At 52.9% G+C, this 24,412-nt stretch overlaps 3 protein-coding genes across 3 annotated transcripts; all 3 read right to left on the bottom strand.

Annotated features, from left to right (window-relative positions):
• Nucleotides 1-4,064: 4,064 nt before the first annotated feature.
• On the bottom strand, nt 4,065-6,766 carry Irf2bp1 (interferon regulatory factor 2 binding protein 1). The gene has a single exon (NM_001107483.1). The coding sequence runs from the start codon at nt 6,391-6,393 to the stop codon at nt 4,639-4,641; it is 1,755 nt and encodes a 584-aa protein (NP_001100953.1). The 5' UTR covers nt 6,394-6,766; the 3' UTR covers nt 4,065-4,638.
• Nucleotides 6,767-8,945: 2,179 nt separating this feature from the next.
• On the bottom strand, nt 8,946-19,801 carry Mypop (Myb-related transcription factor, partner of profilin). The gene is made up of 3 exons (NM_001395139.1): nt 19,693-19,801; nt 18,423-19,212; nt 8,946-10,212 (listed from the first exon to the last, which is right to left on the bottom strand). Exons 2-3 carry the CDS (start codon nt 18,931-18,933, stop codon nt 9,545-9,547), a joined length of 1,179 nt encoding a protein of 392 aa, NP_001382068.1. The 5' UTR covers nt 18,934-19,212; nt 19,693-19,801; the 3' UTR covers nt 8,946-9,544.
• Nucleotides 19,802-22,371: 2,570 nt separating this feature from the next.
• Nucleotides 22,372-23,832, bottom strand: Nanos2 (nanos C2HC-type zinc finger 2). Its single transcript, NM_001108908.1, has one exon. It carries the CDS (start codon nt 23,751-23,753, stop codon nt 23,343-23,345), a length of 411 nt encoding a protein of 136 aa, NP_001102378.1. The 5' UTR covers nt 23,754-23,832; the 3' UTR covers nt 22,372-23,342.
• Between the last annotated feature and the right edge of the window lie 580 nt (nt 23,833-24,412).

The following is a 24,412-nucleotide window of genomic DNA, read 5'->3' as shown; positions in this document are numbered from 1 at the left end:
GGACTGCGGCCCGACCCAGCCCAGCCTACCCTGGCTGCTGTGGTCCAGGCTGGACGCCTGTTTGCCATGCCTGCCTCAGGTAAACAGGAGGATCCGGAGGGCCAGGGCACCTCCCTCACCTCTGCTCCCTTCTCTTAGGGCTGCTCCCGGCCCAGCTGGATCACAGCCCACTGACGTGCCCCCAGCCACCCTGGACTCACAGACCTAGTCTTGGCCTCAGCTCTCTGTTTGCCTGTCTGTCTCTCTGTCTCTCTCTGAGGTAGTGCTTCTCAACCTTTCTAATGCTGTGACCCCTTATATGGTGGTGACCCCCAACCATAATAATTTCGCTGTTGCTTCATAGCTGTAATTTTACTACTTTCATGTAAATATCTGATATTTAGATGCAGATGTTGTAAGTATCTGATGTGCAGATGACCTTAGGTGACTCCCGGGAAAAGGTCATTTGACCCCCTCATGGGGTCTCGACCCACAGATTGAGAACCATTGCTCTAGGCGCTTATGCTAGGCTTCCAGTTCCCTCTGAAGCTGAGGGTGGCCTTGGATGACCCCTTCTCCTTTTTCTACCTCCATACTGCTGCCATTACGGGCATGAGCCACCATGCCCAGCTTCTGAGGTGTTGTGTATTGAACCCAGCACTTCTTGCCAAGGGAACTATGTGCCTGACCCTAGTCTTTTTTTTTTTTTTTTTTTTTTAAATTTATCTGTTTTAGTGGAATGAGGGAGGTTTTTTTTTTTTTCTCTTTCTTTCTTTCTTTCTTTTTTTTTTTTTTTTCAGATATATAGCCCAGGCTGGTCTCAAACTCACTTTGTAGCCAAGGATGGCTCTGAACTCTTTTTTTTTGGTTCTTTTTTTCAGAGCTGGGGACCGAACCCAGGGCCTTGTGCTTCCTAGGCAAGCGCTCTACCACTGAGCTAAATCCCCAACCCGGCTCTGAACTCTTGTCCCTCCTAACTTCACTTCCCAGGTGCTGGGGTGACAGGCCACCACAGACCCGTGCCCCCTGTATTTTAATCTCTTGGTATCTTTCTGTACCTGCTTCCTTTTGCCTGCCTTTTCATGGCTCTGGCTCTCCCTGCCATCTCTTCACCTTGCTGTTGGCCTTTCTCCTTCCTTTCTTGTCCGTTGTTTCTCAGATCTGTCTCCAACTTCTTTCCAACTCTGGGGTCACCATGGAAGCATCTCCCACCCCACTTGGTTCGAGGCTTGGCCACAGTGGCAGCCTGTGCTGTGCCTTGGCCCTTCAGGGACAGAGCAGGCCCCCAGTCTCTGCCCCAGTCCGCTGGTATATATAAAAAGGTATATGCACATCTTATTTATATCTGTATGGGGGCAGGAGGGGCAGACACTGGGGCCTTTGTGTAGTCACAGCCTGGTGCCTGCCTGCGAGACACTCCTCTTTTCGTTCCTGCTACCCGCCTCTATTCCGACCCCCCCCCCCACACACACACAAAGGTTCCTGTGGGGGCCTGCCAGCTTCCTCTGCCCAAGGTGTGAGTAGGCAGGGCATGGGCAGGCATACCGGGGGACCCAGAATCCCTTACACAGGTTCTAGGAGGTTTTCCCAGTGGAGCAAACTGTGGAAGGGACGGGACTTCTCCACGTTGCTGTCTGTCTGCATCGGTTGTCCCTGGTTGTCCTAAGATCCTTAGGTGGCCTCTCCCCCACAGAGGTCTGATCTGCCTGTTATCTACTTGCTCTGGCTCCTGGCTGCTTCTATGAGGAAGCAAGCAGGTTACTACCTCAGGACCTTTGCACATGTGAGCCACACTCATCTCTCTCGACATGCTTCTTCCTCTCAATGAATCCTTTCAAAAATAGCCAAGTGCAATCCTTTGCCTGGCCTGTCTTTCCTTATGACTTGAGGTCCTGTGGCTGCCATATTTTAAGAGTCTGCTGTGTCTCATTTGATCAGTAGTTTCTGGGAACAGAGGCACTGCAGCACCTGACCCAGGACTTGTCACCTATGGTGGCTGAGACATTTTTACTGAGAGTTAAGGACCCTGTTTATTCGTGTATCCCTTGAACTAGCTCTGGGCTGGGTGACGCTGTGGGTACAGTGGGAACGAAGAAAGCCCTGGCCTACACCTTAGGGGCTCATAGTGCAGTAGTGAGACAGACCTTACATGCTCGTTTTTCCTCGCTGCTTTCTCTTTCTATCTTTGCTTTCTGAGATGGGCTGTTACCATGCAGCCCAGTCTGGCCTGGGACTTGTGTCCATCTTTCTACCTCAGTGCTAGGACTGTGGGTAACATTCTGCCTCCCAGCCTGTGATTGGCATCTTGGCCTTTCTCACCCTTTCTGGACATCTCTGCATTAAACTCACTTCTCTAGGTTTTCCTCAATTTTTGCCTCATTTCTGAGGTTTTCTGTTTTCCATGCCTCTGGCTCAGTGAATTAAAAAAAAAAAAAAAAGTGTTTGTGGACTGGAGAGATGGCTCAGGGGTTAAGTGCACTGACTGCTCTTCCAGAGGACCCAGGTTCAATCCCCAGCACCCACATGGCAGGGGATCTGACATCATCTCACAGACATACATGTAGATAAAACGGCAATGGATATGCATTTTTAAAAAAGCTTTTGTGGGAACCCATGGCTTCCCAGGTGCTTAGGCAGGGGCTCTACCACTGAACCACACCCCCAGCTCTTTATTGGTGGGCCTTAGGCAAGCCCTCTGTCAAGGGTTCTACCACTGAGCCTTACTCCCAGCCCTCACCAACTGGCCTCCTGCTGCTCCTCTCTTTCCAGCTTCTGTGGTCTCCCACATTTTCTGGGTGTCTTTGCAGCATTTTTAGTCTTTCTGCCTACTCTCTGGTCCCAAATCCTTCCACCCTAACCTCTCACCTGCGCACTGGGGGAAGGGGGACTGACCCAGCCCCCCACCCCCAACACCCACACAGGTCAGACTGTCTGTTCTGTTAATAGTTAACCCAATCCCTATCTAAAATACACAGCAGCCAGGCTGGGGGTGACTCCCCTGCCCCCCGCCCCCACCTACCAGCTGCTCTTAAAGGACCAGGTGTCTTCCACAGCTGTGAGCCCTTCCTGGAGCAAGCGCGGTGGCCAGGTGTGAGGCTTCTAACCCTGAGGATTGGGGGGGGGGGGGGTTTGTGTGTGTGTGTGAGACCGTGCTTGGGTCTGCCGCCCTGACCGGTCGGGGAGACTTCTGAAGGAGGGGTGCTCTATTCAGCACCACCCCTGCTCCTGTATCTCGCCTGCTGTATTTAATCAGGGAGAGATTTTTCCAGCCCTGCCCTGAGCCCGGCTGGTAGTACCGGGATTGGGTTGCCCGAGCACGTAAGTGCTCAATACTGGGGTGGGGGAAATGTTACTCAGGGTCCTGCAGATGGCATTTGTCTTCAGGTGAACGAGGGGCACACAGGTAGTGAGGGTTCATGTTCAGGTGAGCAGACACCTGAGAAGGAGATCAGGAATACCCTTGGGTCTCAGGGCTCACTTAACATTTACTGTCCTGTTGGCTCAGCTTTTCATCCCTTCCACGAATTAGGGTCTCAAGTAAGGGCTGGAACATGGTTCCTGGGGCCGCCCCCTCCTTTTAACCCCTGTTTTGCCATAGCCTGCCTAGGCCCCAGACCCCGCCCCATGACGCCAGCCAGCAGGAAATCCTGGTTAATGATCAGTCACCCAGGACAGGTGCGGGACAAGGCCGCACACACATCAGAAGCAGCCGCGGCGGGTGGGAGCCTTTTACTTAGCTCCTAGGTGTTCTAGGGTGATAGCCACTGTTCCCAGATGAAGGGCATGAGCCCAGTTCAGGTTTCTCAGGTGTGTCCATCTCTCTGGCACCATATGAAGCAAGAAGGCATCATCCTGCTTCCATATACGTTTACTCAGGGAGGTTCAACTTACTCTTTCTGTGGACAGTTCCCCTAGAACTATTTTCAAGTAAACTACTTGGAGAAAGCCTCCTACTTCCTTTCCCTCTGACGTCTCAGCATTCAGAGTGCTGGCTACAACGCAAACCTATTCCCCAGTTTCTTTGTGAGCGCCGTGCAGGAGCTGAACCCTGTCAGAATCTCAGTACCATCGTCTGCAAAACCGGCCTCGACTACACCTTTTAATCAGAGCACAGCAAATGTACACTACTACAAACAGCCGCCCACTGGACAAAAGGCGCCACCTAGTGGTCACAACGCAGAAGTCCTCTCTCTTAGGACAAGTCCAATCCCGAAGGGGGCGCAGCATCTCATAAAACTAAAGGGACCAAGAAGGGGGAAAAAAAACAACCCATCTCTCAGTTTATTGAAGGAAAAAAAGGGTGGGAGAAGGGAACAATAAAATGCTTTTGCTTCGTTTATAAAGAGCGAGTTCTCAGGAGGTCCCTTTCAAGGACAAGCGGGGTACCTCTTCCCCCAACTACCAACAGCAGGAAAGCCAAGCCAAGAAAGGAGAAAGAAACTGGAGGGGCCCAGGAACTCCAAACACCCGCTCTGACAGGAGCCACAAGCTCTCTCCCCCCACCCACAATGTATCTACCCCAGGGGACCCATCTGGGCAGAGGAAAGGGTATCTACACAGGTTAGGGTGGTACTGGGCTGGGTGGGGTAGGGAATAATTTATCCGCAGTCGCGGAGGATGGTTAAGGGGGAGGGGAAGCAGCCTGACGGCAGTGGCAACCTAGGGGTCCCTTTCTTTCTTGACCTTGATGTCACCAGCAAGGATGGTAGCGATCTCGCCCTGCATGAAGGCCCAGGGGACAGAGGAACCCACCAGTGGGCATTTGTCTCCACTGGGGCAGTACACCTCTCCAGCTGGACCCTGTGCCTTGATGAACTCTCGGGAGCAAGGAAAGCAGAACTTGTGTCCAGGTACCGAGGGACACTGCACGAAGTGGGTGTCTTCCAGCCTTTCTCTGCACAGGGTACAGCACAAGGGGGCTCCAGGGGTCGCCCCTGTGCCGCTACCACCCCCGCTGACAGCTTCAGCCCCGGCCGTGGGACTGACTTCTGCCTCTCCATTGCGTGCCACTAGACGATGCTGGGTTGGTGGCTGGGTCGTGGAGGAAGCTGCAGGGCTAGCACCCCCTGCACGGACAGAGCCTCCACCCCCACCAGGGTCCTTGGGTGAGTGGCCCAGAGCCTCCGCCACATTCTTAAGGGCAGCAATAGGTGAAGGCACACCAGGGGTCTCTGTAGAGTATGGACCGCCTGGTGCCACCCAGTGCCGCTGTTGCTGCTCCTCCGTGGTCATCTTCCCAGCTGTCTCGCCCTCGGGCTCAGGGGATGCTTTGCGACGTCGTGGTGTGGGTGCCAGGTTCCGGGATGGGGCTCTCGGTGGTGGGCCACACAGAGCAGCAGGGGCCGGTTCTGGGTACTGCTGGGGCAGGGCCTCCGCAGGAGCAGGCTCTCGGAAGCTTCGGACCCCATCGGTAAGTAGCTCTCCCAACTGGCGCCATTCCCCTGAGCCGTGGCGGCGTTCATATTCGAGGTACTTGAAGCCCGATGAGGCCAGGGCCTTCCCTGGCTCTCGAAGAGCATCATGAAACATCTGGCGAGCCACTGCAAGGACCCCCGCGTACACATTGCCAGAACCACAGGGATACTCGGTGAAGAGCTTCAGCTCAAACTCATAGCCAGGAGGGCGGGCAGTGGCATCAAAGGCAAATACCCGTCCCACCAGCCCATGGTCCTTCTTGAATCGGACATTGAAAGGGGCACAGGCGGACAGCGCCAGTAGCTGTTCCCTTACAGCCTTGGGACGCCCATGCCACTCCTCCGCCCGGCCCCGCATGGCCTCGTTCAGTTCTGCCAAACAGTCCGCATTCCTCTGCTGCTTCTCCTTCTCGAAATCGGAGCCGAAAAGTGGACGAGCGGGGCTTAAGCCAGGTGCCAGCGTCAGAGCTCGGCCTCCGAGGCCAGACACTGCAGCTGCCAGCAGCCCGGGGGGCATCAGGCTGGGGATGGAGCCAAGCAAAGCCCTGCGTGCCCCTTCCGCCACAGCCTCCTCCCGGCCCAGCCCGTTGGCCAAGCGGGACCCCAGGGTGTACTCCAAAGCCGGCGAAGGCAGCGCCAGGCGGCTGGATGAAGTAGCCCTGTCATAGCGGTCCGGGCCTGAGACGCTACCTCCGGTCCCCGATGGCTGCGCCTGGGCCTGCGGGGGTGGCAACTGGGAGCCCTGGGAGCCCGTGGAGGCCAGGTCCTTGGAGGTCGGGTGCTTGAGAGCCGGGGGTCCCGGCGAGCGGCCCTCGGGGAGCACGTGGCTGCGCTTGAGCTGGCGGGCAGCGTCGATGAGCAGCTCGATGCGGTCCGCGCCCTCGAAATTCACGCACCCGCGGCACACGGCCTCGCTGAAGTCCCACACCATGGCCCACGGCATCTTGGGCAGGTCGCACAGGTAGCACCACTGGCGGCGGGACGCTTGCACGGACGCCATGGCGCCCCCCGGAGCGCCGCCAGGTGCCCCCGCTGTGCACCCGCCGCCCACGTTCACTCCGCCGTGCCCCGGGACCGGCGCGCGAGCCGCTCAGTCGGGCCTCCGGCTCGGCCTCCCCGCCGGATTCAGGCCCGGCCCCCCTTCCCCGCCCCCTGGGCCCTCAGCCTTTTTTTTTTTTTTTCTCACTCCCGCCTCCGGTGGAGAAGGCAAGCCACGAGCACGCACGTCGGCGCCCCCGTCCGGTCCGCGCCGCGAGCCGAGATGCACAGCTCCAGCTCCTGAATGGGCCTCGGGCGCCGCCGCCCCAGGCTCCCGCCGCTTCGCTCGCGCCGCCGCCGACGCCGCTGCAACGGCCGCCGTCGCCTCCTCCTCCTTCTTCTGCCCCAGAGGCCGCTTCGCAGGGAAAGTTACATAACGCGCGGGCAAAGCCTTCTGGGAAATGTAGTCCCGTCGGGACTGCTTCTTAAAGGGGACTGGGCAGAAAGCAGTGGCGGGAAAAGAGGGCGCGCGCTGGTCTCTGTGAGCTTAATTCTCACTGTGCCTCGACAAAAAGCCGGGGTTTGCACACAGGATCCAGGAAATGGGTAATGGTCTCATAAATGCTCGAGGTGGTTAAGTTGCAGGGCATGCAATTTTCCCCATTTTTTCTTGAGACTTGGATTTATTCCTTAGCTCAGGCTGGCCTAGAAGGCTAGCCTATGTAGCCTAGGCTGGCCTCATTCTTGCTGCAATCTCCCTGCTTCAGCCTTCTCGGTGGGTTTACAGGCCTGGGACCATACCCAGATCTCGGAAAGCAGTTTCTACTCTGATTTGCTGAGCAGGTTTAGAAAAGAGTCTTGCCCTCTCTTAGAATCCCGCCTCTTCGAGAAGGGCCAATAACGGGTTAGGAAGGCCGCAGCATTTTGGGATGGGGCGGAGAGGTTCTGATTGGACGGTTTCAAGGGGATGGTTCAGGCTACTCTCTTTGAGAGTGGCGTCTACTTAGCAGTTTGTCCTCCCACCCACTCCCCAGTGTCTTAGGTAACTAGCCTCAAGGGCTCCCCACAGGCAACAAGATGAGAAGACTGTAAGCTTCCGAGCCAGGTGCCTGCCTTAGTTTTCTCATCTGCTAAAGAATGTTCACTGAGCCTCCTAGTTCTGCTCCAGGTGCGCACGTACTTTGGTCTCTAAAGGGTTACACAGCTGGCTTCTCAGTACATCCCCAATTTCACTACAATTCCCAAAATGCTCTGCGAGATGGACGCAGTGACGTACTTCCTCTGCCTGGAAGCTTAGGGGAGGCCTTCCCAATCCTTGCCCCCCCCCCCCTTACTAGCAGGGAATTTCGCTCCCCGCCCCCCATTGGGGGCTGGGGTCGGGGGCTCTTATTACTCGTAGATTTGGAATGAAGGAGCCAAGAGTTGATTGCTGGGAAGGGCAACACCAAACCTCCAAGTGCTTAATGGCCTGGTGGGCCCAATCTGGCTCTGGGCACCCCATATTTTCTCTTCGTATTTTTTTGTAGTGTGGGGGTGGGGGAGGGAGAAGCGATGTATGTCTCCAGGTCCTAGCTCACATCAGCCCTTTCGCCTCATTCGGCCTGGGCCCCCACTGGTGCTCTCAAAACATTTTTTTTTTTTTCTGAATGTCTTGTCAGTTTGCATTCTTCCAGGTTTCCACATAGTGGAGGCTTGGCGGTTTTCTCACCCCCACCCCAGAGTAGTCACAGCAGCCCAGGCTTTCTATTTCAGCGTTACAATTTTACCTACCACCTGCATTACTATTTTAACACTCCTCCCTTAAACAAATTGCCTATTTTTGTCGTTTCCTGGGAGATACTATGTTCGCAACCATTGGTTTCGTGTACTACTGTTTATTTACTTTCTCTTGCTTATACGTGGTGCTGGGATGGAATCCAGGGCTTTATGCTAAGTGCTCTACTACTGAGATGTGCTAGTAGCCTGTATTTTTATTTTGAAACTGAGCCTTACTAGGTGGCCCAGGCTGGCTCAGGATTTCTCCTTCCTCAACCTCCTGGAGGCTGAGATTTCAAAAGTACATTAACCATGCCTGGATTTATTTATTGTTTTCTTTTTCTAGAGACAGGTCTCTGAAGCACAGGTTAGCCTTGAACTCGAAGCAAGCTTTCTTAGTACTGGAACTGCACATGTGAGCCACAATCCCTTAGCTCTTTAAGGCTGTTTAAGCCTGTTTCTTGTTCCGTACACTCCTAGGGTCTGACCCTCAGGCAGGCTATCTGTCCTTGCCTGAGTTAACCACCCAAGTTGCTGTATTGAACTTCTAACAGACCTAGATAAACTCCAATTCAATCCTGTTTGTAACGTTCTTTGGAGATTTTTTTTTTTAAATACAGGGTAACAGGCTGCTGAAGTAACTGGTGGGATTGCAACCTTCAGTGTGTACTTCTACACCAGGGTTAGTTAAAGCTTTTAGGGGGAAAATCACCTGCCTCAGGTTCAGGAGGCATATCCTCCGGGAGGGTGTGGCCTACCAGGGGAGGGGTGGAGCAATCCTAAACGCTGGCCTCCCAAGGCCCGTCTCAGAGCCTCAAGTTAATTGTATGAAAATAAGTTTATTGACATCTTGTCAGCACTGAAGAGAAAGGGGGGAGGGGCTGAGCTCCAGAGGTCAGACACACCTTGCAGCCGTGGGAGGCAGAGGACCCAACCTATACCTCCCCAGTCAGAATTCTGCTGCCTCCTCCTCAGAATCCTCCACCTTCTACATTCTGATTTGTCTAGCAACTTCCAACCCTTCCGAAGAAGTCTGGGCTGGGGCAGTGGGGAGGTCCCCACACGTTGCTTCTCTTCAAGTCAAGAACAGTAACTATTCGGCAAAGGGGCAAGTCGCAGAGCCAGGAGATCCCTCTCCCACCCCACAAAGGGCAATATAGTAACATAAAATTGATGGCTTAGAAGATGGGGTTACAGGAGGCAGTCGGGCGGACACCACTGTACCAGAGAAAGGGGCTGAGGGAGTCCGCCCGGGGACTCACCCAGAGAATCAGGCACTAACTAGCACAGGAAGTGGGGTGCTCACTTCCCTTGAGCAGGAAGCCAGGGTGCAGCTGGGATAGGCAAAGAGCATCTTCCTCCTCGACTGTGCCAAGCAGGGAGAGGGTTGCAGGCAGGAGCGTGGACAGGGTTAGATTTCACGGAGACTTCCAGCGGCCCCGCCTCTTTCGCGTAGGGAAGCCTTTCCTCCTTTTGTGAGGGGGTGAGTCGTGGAGGGGAAGTGGTGCGACTGGGGGTGGTTTGGGCACCCCTTCCTCGCTCCTAGGGGAGATGATCACTCCCCTAGCTGCCACTACAGCCCCATCCACAACAGCAGCTACCACAGACACAGGCTCTGGGGCCAGCTCCACCTTGGGGGCAGGTGGTGGGAGGACTGGCTTGGGAGGTGGCGGCGGAGGTGGCGGCGGGGGCGGGGGCTGCGGGTCAGCTGGGGTTCCCGGCAGAAGGGGTAACAGGGCGCTGAGGGCCTCGCTCAGTTTGGCCAGTCCCTGCCGGAGGGTGCCAGCCAGCTCCCTGATGGCATTGGCAGTCTCCTGCTGAGCCCGCAGGAAGTCCAGGGACTGTTCTGGGGCTGAGGTGGGCCGAGGAGGAGTTGGGCTAGGAGATGAGGGTGCCACTTGGGCCAGCGCCGTGGGTGGCGGTGGAGGGGCAGGGAGGGGTGGAGACAAGGCCAGGCGGGGCAGCTGGACAGGCTGCATGGCTGCAGGGGACGGGGACTCACGCTCCTTGGCTTCCTGGGGGTTGCAAGAGGGCCGGGCCCAGGACTCTGGGCTGCTGGAGCCTCCCTTGCTCTGGGCTGGTGTATCTGTAGAGAGAGACCTTGGATAAGTCACAAAGAGCCCGCAAGGCTTCATTTCCGGTTTTGGCTTCCTCTCCCCAGAGCAATTGCTCAGTCCCTTCCTTCTTCAATGAACAGGGTCTCTCTGACTGGTACCAGCTAGTCTGCAACTCCGCATTCTCCTGCTTCAGCTTCCTAAGTGCAGGGGTTACAGGTGGGCACCACCACACCTGGCTTGATTTAGGCTTTGCAAGGACCACACCCTTCAGGAATGCTGGCACCCCAGTACTTAGGAAGCCAAGGCAGGGGATTTGAGAAGTTTAAGGCCTGTATTCACTGTATACACAGATTAAAGGCCAGCTTGGACTACATTAGACCATTAGACCATATCAAAAAGGAATAAAAACACTTTAAGATCTCTCCTGCATCAGCAATACTCAGAAATACACACACACACTCTCTCACACACAATCAAAATTAAAAAAAAAAGGGGGGGGGTTGGGGATTTAGCTCAGTGGTAGAGCACTTGCCTAGCAAGCGCAAGGCCCTGGGTTCGGTCCCCAGCTCCGAAAAAAAGAACCAAAAAAAAAAAAAAAAAAAAAAAAAAGCTAGGTCACTATGGAGGCTCTTGCTTGAAATTGAAATACTTGTATTCTGGAGAACTGCTTGGAGCCTCAGGCCAACCTAGTCAACCTAGGTTATAGAGCAAGACTGTATCTCAAAAGAGCACACTAGTCATACCTAAGTTAGAGCCTGTCAGAGACAGCCCATGACGTCAATCTTTGAATACAGTGGAGTGGATGCATTAAACTTTGTTGGGGTGGTCCTTTTGTGCACTGTGTAAAGATTGGCGTTGTGTTATTTCACACGCTGATCTCTGTACCAAGCGGACATCCGATTACAGTCCGGACTTCCCGTATTGTTATTCTAGATGCTCAGCACCTGTATCGGATTTTGTAGGAACTCCCCCTCTCGCCTTCCTATTGGTTTAAGGAAAAAACCTGGCAGCCTATAGCAAAGGAGGGGAGACTAGGCGGGACATCTGACAAGAGATAGGAACTCTGGGAAAAAAAAAAAAGTCAGGCGTGGGAGAATCTGCCAGCCAGACAGGAAGAAGCAGTGCCAGGCGGTGAGACTGCGAGGTACCAAGCCTCATGACAGCCTGTAGGTTGTAAGACCTAGCTGGGAACGAGAGTAAGCTAAGGCCTAATGCTATTATAAGTAAATATAAGTCTCTGTGTCAGTATTCAGAGCTGGGGCAAGCATAGAAAGCCCTCATGGTTATGAATGGCGCCCTGTGTGGGGCACGAACCCATGACCCTGAGATTAAGAGTCTTATGCTCTACCGACTGAGCTAGCTGGGCAACCTGGTGGCCAGCTTTAGGGGACAAAAAGCCTTGCAAGTCTTACTGACACCTTGGTAGCAAGAGGCTCTGAGGCCTCCACAAAGCTGAGAACCATCTGGACACTCAACCCTGCTCCTCTCAGCTGGAGTTCATGGAGAGAGGCAGAGTGGCTAGCACACTGGTTCTAACTTTCGGAAGCTCTTTCCAGCCAGGACAGCAGGATTTCTTAGTTCTATCCCAGCCTGCTGGGTCCTCACGACCTGAGATATATCATTCACACTCTTGGATTTAAACCGTCTGCTGAGAGGACTGTGTTCTCTAGCCTCGAGAGCTAGAGCGGCTCTCTAGAGGTTAATGCTCACACCCACCCGTGCATTGTCTGGACACCTCAAACTCACTACTGAGCTGAGTTCCTGACCCACCACTCCTCGTTTCCTCATCTGCTCCTGCCTCAGAAGGTAGAAGTTCCATCTTCTAGTTGCTGGGGCTAACACAACTGTCATCCCCCATTCTCTTCCCATCCTGGAGTTGGAACAGTGTTATGTATGTCTTCTACCATAAGCACACCTTGTCTTAGTTGTCTGTGTGTGTGTGTGTGTGTGTGTGTGTGTGTGTGTGTATGCATGTGTAGGGAGGGTATGTGCATACCTGTGTGTGTGTATGCATGTATGTGTAGGGAAGGTATGTGCATACCTGTGTGTGTGTGTGCATGTATGTGTAGGGAAGGTATGTGCATACCTGTGTGTGTATGCATACATGTGTAGGGAAGGTATGTGCATACCTGTGTGTGTGTGTGTGTGTGTGCATGCATGTGTAGGGAAGGTATGTGCATGCCTGTGTGTGTGTATGTGCATGTATGTGTAGGGAAGATATTTGCATACCTGTGTGTGTGCATGTATGTGTAGGGAAGGTATGTACATGCACGTGTATGTGGACTTAAGTTTTCAACAACTCCTGACCAAGAGTTTGCTCATTTGGTTTGGCTGCCTGGCCAGTGTGCCCGAGGGGCTTCTTGTCTCTGCTCTTTCAGTGCTGGGATTTCATCCATGTGAACTACACCAGACTTTGGAGCCCAGCTGGGTTCTGGGGATTGAGTTCAGATGAGTTCCTACTTCTGTGGCCAGCCTATTACCAACCGAGCTCTCTCTGGCCCCAGCTTCTTTTATTTATTTTATTTTTGCTGTTATTGTTTTGAGACAGGGTTTCTCAGTATAAATAGAGCCCTGACTGTCCTAGACATGCTATAAACCAGGCGAGCCTCAAACTCACAGAGCTCTTCGTCTTGAGAGGCAGGGTTGAAGGTGTGCACCACCACTGCCTGGCTCAGTATATGCTCTTAACTGCTGGGCCATCCTTCCAGCTTCCCTGCTTGTTGAGACAGAGACTGTCCAGGTTGGCCCTGAACTTCCAAACCCTGGTACTTCAGCCTCCTTAGTAGATGAGACCGCAGCCCTGCACCTCCACGTCTGGCTCTTTTTCTTAAGACACTATCCCCGTACAGACGCCATTCCACATAAACCTAATTAAAGTCAACACCCAACACCCGATCTAGATGCTTCTCACTCCATAGCCTGATTCTACTGGCTGGTTTTGTGTGTCAACTTGACACAAGCTGGAGTTATCACAGAAATTGGAGCCTCGGTTGTGGAAATGCCTCCCTGAGATCCAGCTGTGGTCAAGGGAGAGGACCCAGCCCATTGTGGATGGTGCCGTCCCTGGGCTGGTGGTCTTGGGTTCTGTAAGAAAGCAAGCTGAGCAAGCCAGGGGAGCAAGCCAGTAAGTAACATCCCTCCATGGCCTCTGCATCAGCTCCTGCTTCCTGCCCTGCTTGAGTTCCAGTCCTGACTTCCTTTGGTGATGAACAGCAGTGTGGAAGTGTGAGCTGAATAAACCCTTTCCTCCCCAAGTTGCTTCTTGGTCATGATGATTGTGCAGGACTAGAAACCCTGATTCAAGACATTCATCTAGCACACCCTCAGCCTCTTCTCCACTGTCAATTTTGCATGGTTACATGAAAACTCCGGAAAGCCACCATGACACAAATGACTGCGTGCTGTCTGCTTTCACTTACACAACGTATCATGAGCAGGATGACCTGTAGAGGCAGACAGTCAGTGACTGCTTAGGGTTATAGGGCAATCACTGTGCTGTCCTAAATGCCTGGAGGCCATAGTGCTTCCTCCTCAAGGAGAGATTTCTTGGTTGTTATCTAAAGTGGCTGCTAGTTCTTTTCTTGGCTCTGGCTTCAAACCTAAGTAGTTTCTCTGAGAATGCATTTCTCCTGGGCATGCAATCCATGTTCTGTTGTCTGTCTAATCATTCTGGGAGAGCTCTACCAGCTAAGGGTTCTTTGTTCTCAGTGCTGTTTTCCCAGCCCAGGGATGGGACTCCAGGCCTTATACCTAGGCAGGGGCTCTACCTGAGCCACGCCCCCAGCCTCTCACTGGGGGATTCTAGGCAGGGGCTCTAACACTAAGCTATTGGCTCAGGCCTTTTTTTCCATTTTTTTGTGTGTTTTAAAAAATTATTTATTTGTATTTATGGGGTTCTGACACACATGCTGTGTTATGCATGTAGTGGTCATAGGACATCTTGTTTCTCTGTCCACCAGGTTGGTCCCAGGAATTAAACTCAAGTCATCAATTGGGCTTGGTGGCAAGGACCTTTACCCACTAAGCCACATCATAAGCCTTTTCCCTTCCATTTTTGGGGGGGTTGGGGGGATCTGTTGTTGTTTAAGACAGGGTTTCGGTGTAGTCCTGGCTGTCCTGGAACTCACTCTGTAAACCAGGCTGTCCTTGAACTCAGAGATCCTCCTGCTTCTGCCTCCCGAGTGTCAAGAGTGTCAAGATTAAAGGTGTTTATTGCAACACGCAGCTTTTTGCGGGAGGCAGTGTCTTTTCTGTTGGTGGGACAGGGTTCTGCTGTGTAGCTCTGGTTGGCCTGAAACTCACTGTGTAGAACAGCTAGCCTCAGCCTTGGGCACATTCCCTTCTATCTGCCTCCTAGAGTGTTGGAACTATATGAATATGTGCCATCGTGCGTGGCTGTCATGTCCTTTAAATATTCCATCAAAAATAAGTGATCCTTAGTTCAGTTCCTGGTGCAAGCCAAGATGCAAGCCAGCTGCTCACAGCTGCCCAGCTTATCTTCCCCTGTGACTATAGCAACTTTGCAAGTTTTATGCAGTATTAAGCGATGAGGTAGTCTGTGTGCTATGGTACAGGCTTTTAATCTCAGTGCTCAAGAGTTAGAGACAGGCAGATCTCTGTGAGTCCAAGGCCAGCCTGGGTCTACATAGTGAGTTCCAGAACAGCCAGGACTACACAAAGAGACTTTGTGTTTGAGGAAAAAAAAGTTGGTTAAGGATACTCTTGCTGGGCTGGAGAGATGGCTCAGTGGTTAGGAGCACTGACTGATCTTCCACAGGTCCTGAGTTCAAATCCCACCAACCACATGGTGGCTCACAACCATCTGTAATAAGATCTGATGCCCTCTCCTGGTGTGTCTGAAGACGGGTACAGTATACTTATATATAATAAATAAAATTTTTTTTCTTCTTTCTTTTTTTTTTTTTCGGAGCTGGGGACCGAACCCAGGGCCTTGTGCTTCCTAGGCAAGCGCTCTACCACTGAGCTAAATCCCCAACCCCTAAATAAATCTTTTTTAAAAAAGGATATTCTTGCCTCAGGGCCTTTACTGTGGTTTTCTCTAACTGCCACACTCTTCCTGCAGATATCAACTAGGTAGGCTCAACCTCTGAATTTAAGTTGCTGCTTGAATTCACCACCTCCAAGAAGCCCTCTCTGACTATCCCCGTTGTACAAAAAAAATTGTCACTCTTAACTACTTTGGGCACAGGGTCTCTTGATGCATCCTGGGCAAGCCTCAAACTCTTTCCTTGACCTCCTGAGTGCTAGGGGTTTCAGGGTGAGCTGCCACTGCCTGGGCCTCTCAATAGGCATTCATTTTCTCTAGCAATTGTCCATATGGCATTAGGTCCAGTGTGTTGACTCTTTGTGGCATGTATCCCCCAACTACATGAATTCCCTCAGCGGGAGGATTCTGTCTTGTCCTCCAGTATATCTAAGTATCCACCCCAGAAGGATGACAACTTGTAAGTAAGCAAGCTTGGGAGTTCAGGGGATGCTTCAATGGAAACGTGAGGACCACATATATGGTGGGCAGGCATGGCAGCAAGCCTGTAATTCCAGGCCTGGAAGGCAGAGACTGGGAAATCCCCGTGGCAAGTGGACTAGTGGGTGGAGCCCCATCAGTGAGCTCTGGGTTTGACTGAATGACCCTGACTCAAAAGACTAAGACAGAGCATCGACCAACAACTCTGGACAGCAACTTTGGGCTGCATGCATGCAAGCCTGCATTTCTATATGCATGCACACAATACATGAACATGTAACAAACATTATTGCCCTGGTTTCACAGAAAGATGTATGATTCAAATTGAGAATACATGTTGGGCTTTGGGGGATTTCCTGGCTCCTACGTGCCTGCTGCGTGAGTTACAAGCTAACCTTTGACTGCATTCTGTCCTCCCCATTAACTGTCTGGCTAAAGGGTGACAAGTGCAAGTTAACTAGAAGCCAGGCTTATGATTCTGTTCTATGTCACCCTGTTTGTTTGCTGTGTGACCTCAGGTGGGGAAATGAACCTTTCTGGGTTTTTTTGTTTTTTTTTTTTCTTTTTTCTTTTTTTCGGAGCTGGGGACTGAACCCAGGGCCTTGCGCTTGCTAGGCAAGCGCTCTACCATTGAGCTAAATCCCCAACCCTGAAATGAACCTTTCTGAATCCTATGAACTACCAAGACTGCTTCATAAACCTGATAAAGTGACTTCAATCCTGAGATCTGAGACCCCACCATGGAGAGACTTCTGAAACTTTTCCTATGATTCCCCATGCATGCATGGGTGAGCATGCACACACACAATTAAGTAAAAAAAACTTCAGACAGTAAGAAAAGAATTACTTGGTAGGATCATGCCCATCCCCATGCCTCCCCAGAGCACATCTCTTTCTCGTCCATGCACCCAGTTTTTTTGACACTGGCTCTCATATAGCCCAGGCTGCACAGGGAGATCCTGATTCTCTTGCCTCTACCTCACTAGTGGCAGGCACAAGGCTCACACACTCTAAGCCCATCACCTTCACTCAACACACATGGCTGCTCTCTCTTTGATCACCTCTTAAAAGTTTAAGTCTTCCTTGTGATCTGTTGGTTCCAATCCAACCCTCCCCAAACTTCCTTGAGTCTTCAGGCTGCTGCACAGGATGCCTTTCCTCCTTTCAGGACGACTTTCCAAGCCCTTCCTCCTCCATACTGTGTATGTCAGATCTGACATCATCCCCTTCCAGGAGCCAGCCCCTACACACCCCCAAGACTGTGTCACATCTATCTATCTGGCTCCCTCGGGCCCTGGGTCCTCCATCCTGTCACCTTGAGTCTCTCTTTTCTGCACCAGAAAACTGTGTCAACCCCTGACTTGTGTCAGCATAAGACAGGCATCTGGGAGAAGAGCTATGGAGAAAACACCAGAGGCCATGGCTCAGTGGGTAGAGTGCTTACCTAGCACGCAGGAAGCCCTGGGTTCTATCCCCAGTGCTGTATATACTAGGCATGGCAGAACTTTCTTGTAATCCCAATACTAGGGAGGTGGACGCAGGAGGATTAGAAATTCAAGGTCATCCACAACTCTATAGTAGAGTTTGAAGCCAGCCTAGAGTACATCAGGCCACGTCTCAAAGAAATCCAGCACGAAGGCTGAACAGATGGATTATCTCCACAGCAGCTCTGCAGGCATGACCTTGAGAAAGTCAGGACTTCTTCAAGCATCGGTTTACAGTGGTGAAGCAGTGAAGACCTCCACTGTTGGCCATCACTCAGGCCAGCCAGGCACTCTGAGGCTGGAGCTAGCCTGTCATCGCTGTGCTCACAGAATCTTGGAGGGGGAAATGCACTTTTCTCATCTCTGTTCAGCAGGAACAGGAGTGAGTGTACACGGATTTACTGGACTCAGCCTGCAGGCAGTGCCTTGCACACAACTCCTCCCATTACCCCAGAGCTCTCTTCATTCACTTTCAGGGCTGGAACAAACTCTAAGAGCCCCAGGCACACTGGTCAAGTGATCTAGCTCTAACCCGCCCTTCTCCATTCATTTGCTGCAAGGCTCCCAGAAGACTCTCAAGCTGGTACTGAATTCACACCGGAGCCCAAGGCAGATACTGAGCTCCCAGATTCTCAGCCCTCCGCAGTAGCTGGGGGAAAAGACCAGTCCCACACTGAAATCCTGCCAGGCTGATGATAACGGTCCAGCTCCGGATCCCAAGCCAGGCCTCCCAGGACCGGTTCCATGCCTACCTCTGACAGTTACCAAGTGGCTGTGGAACCACTAGGGACAACCCTTTTCTGTCTTTTCCATTATTATTTTGGGGAGGTGGGATCTCACAGAGCTCAGATTTGCCTTTAAGTCACTATGCACCCAAGGATAACCCAGGTGTTGAGACTCCAGTCCTGTGCTACCACACAGGTCTATGCAGTCAGAACCTGGAACCCCTGAAAGCACTCTACCAACAAGGCATCCCCAGACGGCTCTTCCTCACCCCTCTTTTGAGCCAAGCCTTCTGTAGCACAAGCTAGCCTTGAACTCTTCTACCTTCAACTCCCAAGTAGGAGAACTACAAGCCCGTTGTGACCACATCTAAGTCGTTTCCTTTCTCTGACCTTACAGCCCTAGCCTATAATGGGGCTGACAGCACCCACCTCCTAGGTTTTTAGCGAGAATGTGGTGAACTAGCCTGACGGATCTGGGCGTGAATTGAACTCTGTAGGCTTCTGGAGTGTTTGCAGTTGTTAAAGAAGCTGGCTTTGGGACTCACCTGCCCGTCGATCCTGCCTGCGGTCCTCTGACAACACATACCGTTGTGTACTAGCGGTTGAAGCCTGCGGCTGTGAAGAGGCGGCTGCCGGGGACTCCTCAGCCCCAGCGCCAGCCCCGGGCCCCGCCACACCCGGCCCCAGGATGGCGAAAATAGTCTCCTCCTCCGCGGAGAAGGCGTCCTCGGCGGCGGGCCCCGCGCCCTGCGTGGAATGCGGCACGCGGGCCAGCTTCTCCTTGGTGCGGCGCTTGAAGTCGTTCCAACGCTTCTGAACCTCCTGGCCGGTGCGCTTCCAGCTGGTGATGCCGTTGATCTTGGTGGCGATGCTGTCCCACACTCGCCGCCGCTCGGCCACGCTCACCCGACGGCTCTGCGCGCCGTAGAGTTGAGGGTAGTGGGCGCGCACCTCCCGGATCAAGATCTGGTTCTCCTCGAAGGAGAAGCGCGGCTTGCGGAGCCGGGTGGTCTCCTCCGCTTCGCCCGGCGCCGCCGCCGCGGTCGCCGAGGCCATGGCGCCCCCAGACGCCACCGATCGGCTGCCTGGCGCATGGGGGGCGCCGGCTCTGCGGGCAAAGGGCGAACAGCGCTGGCGGGGGCTCGGTGTCCCCGTGTCGCCCGGACACGGGCTCCTCTGGTCTCCGGTGCAAAAGTGGCTATGGGAGCGGCAAGGTGCTGAGTGCAATCAGAGGTGCTTCCTCGTAGGTGACACCCGCCCAGTGCCCATCTTGTGCTTCACGCGGCCGCAGAGTGCCTCGCGGAGGAGTTGATGGGTACTGGGAGGACGGACAGTCTGGAAGGATGGAGGGAAGTGAGCAAAAGTGGAAGGGAAAAAAGGGTGCCACCGCAGGAGTTAGAGGAGAACGGGGGCGCAGTAGAACAGGACAGGGCAAGAGTATCGGGGATGCCCAAGGGGTCGAACATGCATGATGGTGGGAAGTGATGCTAACCGGGCAATGCAGTAGACAGGGACCATCCAGATCAGAGGGGAGCGCTGGGGGGCTCCCAGGGCAGTGGGTGTCTGTTCTAGGGTCCCTGACCTGAGGATGTACAGGAATAAAGATGAAATGGAACCCTCTAGTTACAGGGGTAAAATGTTAAAGCTGAGGGTCTGCAGAGATTATGGGGGTTCTGGGATTGCCAGGAATGAAGGGGAGTTGTGGAGATAACAGGGGTCCAAGATAAGAGGGGGAACCCCGAGGATTTTGGGGACTCCAGGAAGAGTGATGGAGCACAGAGGGTGGGGACCCCAGTTGGGCCGCGGGTCACTCACCGGCGCCGCCGCAGCCCCTGCCTCCCGGTGGGTCAGGGCTTCGGCTTCTGCGGCCTCTTCCCTCCCCCCTACCTCTCCCTCCCCCTCTGGGCCCCGCCCCCAGTAGCATCGGGAGTCAACGCGCATGCGCGCCGGGGGAACGCTGTCTCCAGACACCCTGACAGCTAGAACTGCGTTCGCTCAGCCGTGCTTCTCAGCACGGCGCAAGCGCAGAACTGCCGGTTGCCTTGCTTTACCAGAAGGCCATAACTGCGCAGTCGCACACTTAGCGCTGAAATAGGTTCCCTGTTCTCTTGTGCCCAATTGCGCATGTGCATATCTACAGCGCGCATGCGTGTCACTGGCAACTTGCCCGCAATGGTACCCAGGACTAAATCCCAGTGCGGGCGCAGCAGAAGAGAGATGCTGGGGAGAGCGCTAGGACCGAGCTGAGTTTCCTCCTTTTGGGTAGTCCCCTAGCCTACTCTTTCCGCTAAAGCAAATCTTTTATTTGAAAGAAGGGGGAGAAGAGCTTCATTTCCATGACAACTGCGTGGGTGGGGATGGGGGGCGTTAGGAAACCTCCTTGCCCACGCCCTATCCCTCCCCTGCGCAGGATCACTCGGGAACTACCTCCTACGGATTGAGGCGGGGCACCACGGAGCTATTCCCCGCCCATGCAGAGGCGGTAACCATAGCAACCGAGCAACCTCCCAATCGTGCCTGGGAGGCTCCCTGTCCACAATTTGACGTCATGGTCGGAGAGGGAGTTCAAAGGCAAGAGTTTCTTGAAGGGTGGGGATGGCGATCCTGGCCACGGCCCATTTTAATCAAAAGCGCAGAGCAGGAGTGAATCGAGAGCACCGCCTGAATGAACTGGATAGCCGGATGGCTGGGTGACGGAGTTCAGCCTTGTGAAAATTTTCTTTTCTTTTTTTTTTTTCTTTTCTTTTTTTTTTTTTTTCGGAGCTGGGGACCGAACCCAGGGCCTTGCGCTTGCTAGGCAAGCGCTCTACCACTGAGCTAAATCCCCAACCCCTCTTGTGAAAATTTTCATTGCCGGTAGTTTCAAGGTCATTGGGTAAACGGAGCTTCGTTCATCTATTGGACAGTTACGTACGAGCTCCCACATAGATCAAGGTGCCATCTATATAAAAGACAAATCGTGCTCACTTCCAAAAAATTGTTTCTGAGGGCATTTCACTAAGTATCCCAGGCTGGCATTGAACTTGCAGCAATAATAACACTGCAGCCTCCAGCGAGGCTAGCACAAAGACGACAAGACATGTGCCAACATCACACTTAAAAGAAAAGGTGACATCTGTATTAAGACCTGAGGCAGAGAGGTTGGGCTGGAGAGATGGTTCAGCAGTTAAGATCTCTCCCAGGAACACTAGAGTTAGGATCTCTGTACCCAAGGGCGGGGCTCATAACCATACATCCTAGCTCCAGCACTGGTGCCCTCTGCTGGCACCAGGCATGGACGTGGTGGACAAACGTACAAGTAGGCAAAACACTCACACACAGAAAAAGAAAAATTCGTGTGTGAGTGTGGGAGAGAGAGAGAGAGAGAGAGAGAGAGAGAGAGAGAGAGAGAGAGAGAGAGAGAGAGAGAAACACGAACGAGAGAACGGGCCCGTGGGCAGTTGGTTGGTTGGTTTTTCTTTTTGAGATGTGAGGTTTATGTAGCCTTGGCTGTTCTGGAACTAGCGCTGAAGACAAGGGTGACCCCAAACTCACGGAGATAGGCCTGTCTCAAGAGTGCCAGCCACATCACCACCGGCCTAAGATTCTGTTTTAATTTTATGTATGTGCATGTGGTTGCTGGTGCTGGGTGCCTTGCATGCTATAAGAGGGCAAGAGAACCTTGTAGCTGGGTCCACCTCCTTCTGACTCCGGAGTGCTGGGGATTAAAGGCAGGAGTGCTGCCACTCCCTGATGCTGGCTTATACTTCTTTTTTCCTAACAGTTTTGTGATAGCCCAACATTTAAAATCTATCAAAACTCAGACCTAGCAGTTTATAGTCTCGTATGACAGGAGGGGAACCCCTGGGCAACCAGACCTATAGAGCCCTAGGTTCAAACTCCAGTGAACAGGAAAGAAAGGGAGAAAAGGGAAGAGAAGGAAGGAAGGAAGGAAGGAAGGAAGGAAGGAAGGAAGGAAGGAAGGGGCTCAAGGGACCATCAAGATGCCCCAATGGGTGAAAGGCACTTGCCACTAAGCCTGAGACCTGAGTTCATTCCCCGGGACCCACATGGTAGAAAGTAGACTCCCTTGAGTTATCTGACTACTGTCTGGATATTGTACCCCCTCCCCTCTCTCCAGCCCCCCTCCCTCTTTTTAAGACAGGTTTTCTCTGTGTAGCCCTGACTGTCCTGGAACTCTGTAGACCAGGCTGGTCTGGAATGGATAAGAGAGATCCACTTGTCTCTGCCTCCTGAATGCTAGCATTAAAAGCATTGCTTTTAATGGCCTTTCCACACTTTTTTTTTTAATTAAAAAGGTGTATAGGTTGAGGCTGGGAATTATCTGGGAACCTGTTTCCAGTTAGACAACCTATGTTGGAAGACATTCGAGGTAGGTCTGGGCTGCAGTTCTGGACCCCCCCTTCCTGCCCCTCTGATGGTTTCCTCTTTGGCTTCTCTCTACCAGCCCCCAAAGACACTGTCCACTAAGTTGGCCGACCGAATTCAAAGACAGCCGACTAACAACAACACTTTATTCAGGAGACAGCACCCACTCCTCATCCAATATCCAAGCCCACCTCTTAAACAGCATAAAACCCAATTGGCATTCTTTTCTGACCCTAAAATTAAAACCTAAGCAGTCGCCATTCCCATGAGGTCTCAGACTCTCCTCACCGTGGGACGCACACTGACTTAACACACTCAACAATACTGTACAGGTGGAAGAGAGACATGTCTATCACCCACAGGGGTCGGGGGTAGGGATCCATCAACGACTGGGGCTGGGAGCAGGAACAGAGTGAACTGGGGTTAGTAATGAAGCGAGAGATCTGTGGGCTTGAGCTCACCCGAAGCAGTCTGTGAGGTTACAAATAATCTGGCAGCCTTCCCAGGGGGTCCCGACCCGACCCTCCTCTCGACCGACCCTCCTCTCGTTCCTGAACCCTCTTATTTCGGACAGACGGCACAATCATGGAACTGAGGGCTGAACTTGAATGGTCCATGGAGAAATTTTGAGTCTGCCAGTGCTGAAGGTGAAGGTAGATGGATGGTCTCTCAGTCAGCGCCAGCATCAACTTCTTGGCAGTGACAATCAGGATCCGTCTCTGGCCCTGTCCCCAGATTCTGAAGACTGGCCCGTCAGACTAGAATTCTACAGGATGGCAAATCCAAGGATCCCCCAAGGGATCTTCACAGGGGAACTGAGAAGTCAAAGAGACCATCTTAGCATCATCACCAGTCCCTCATAATCCAAAAGAAGCTACCCAAGATTCACACGGTCCATGGAGAATGGTTCTCCCAGTAACCAGGACTGTCTGAGACACAGTCTGGGCTGCCAGTATTTCCCAATGTTTCAGGATCTTGAAGGCACAGAGAACGTTAAGATCCAGGGACCTCCAGAGGGCTGGGTGAGCATAGCAGAGGGTGCTAGGATCAGAAGGAGGGTCTGGGACATGGGTGATAGGTACCTCACAGGGCCTCACTTATCGCTTGACTCTGCGACCAGCTGAGTTTCGTCCACTGCGACGGTAGAGAGACTGCTGGCTGCTGTTGAGTGGGCAATACTTGAGTGTATGCGCCTGGTCGCCAGTGGCCCCACAGAGAGGACATACGTAATGCCTCAGGATGGGACACACTACCACCCCTTCAGGCGTCTTCAGCTGGTGTGAGGTGTAGACGTGACGAGACTCTCCGTTGTGCTTGCAAAAGTTGCATGCAGTAGCCAGACTTCCGGGGGAGACCTCCAGGCCCCGCTCACTCATCCCTTGGGGCCTGGAGGCCAGTTCCTCAGACACCTCATCCTCCAGTCTTTGCTTCCGGCTCTGAATTATACCCAGCACCACCTGGCTCAGGTTAAAGTAGTCTCTCCACCTGTCAAAGGGTGGCAGGTCCATGACACTTATGTGTGGCTGTGGGCACTGGAGAGGGTCTGGGACAGGGGCTGTGAGGTCAGAAGGCAGGAGCAGGAGTTATGTGGAGCAGAGAGGAGGCACACCCCCTTATAAATACTCTCCTAGAGACCCTTCTAAGCAAAGGTGGAGCTTAGATTTAAAGGGCCCACTTCCAGCCAAAGATTCTTGGCTGGCTCCAATCTCCCAGGAAGATTGGAAGCAGGTTATTCCCCAGGCTGCTCCAAGGCTCTGTGTTTTCTGGGAGGGACCTTCTAGTCCATGGGCCTCAGTTTCCCATCTATTCAGTTAAGAGCTTTCCGCTTTGCCTGTGTCTCTTGCTCCCCCTCCCTTTCTCTCTCCCTCCTTTCCTTTAATCATCCAGAACTTAAACTTTCACTTAACTGGTTTTTTTTTTTTGTTGTTGTTGTTGATGATGTTTGTTTTTCTAAGACAGGATGTCAGTATGTATCATTGGCTGTCCTGGAATTCACTATGTAGACCAGGCTGGACTTGAACTCACAGAATCCACCTGCCTCTGTCTTCCAGGTGTGGGCCACCATGTTCACCTAAAGTTGTTTTTTTTTGTTGTTTGTTTGTTTGTTTTGTTTTGTTTTTAAATTTGTTTATTTACCTAACTGTGGGGTGGGGAAACAGGCCGCAGC

This window comes from Rattus norvegicus, chromosome 1 (assembly GCF_036323735.1).
Source record: "Rattus norvegicus strain BN/NHsdMcwi chromosome 1, GRCr8, whole genome shotgun sequence".
In the NCBI taxonomy this organism is placed as follows: Eukaryota; Metazoa; Chordata; class Mammalia; order Rodentia; family Muridae; genus Rattus; species Rattus norvegicus.
Note: the sequence above shows the minus strand (reverse complement) of the source record. Positions and strands in the feature narration are given on the sequence as shown.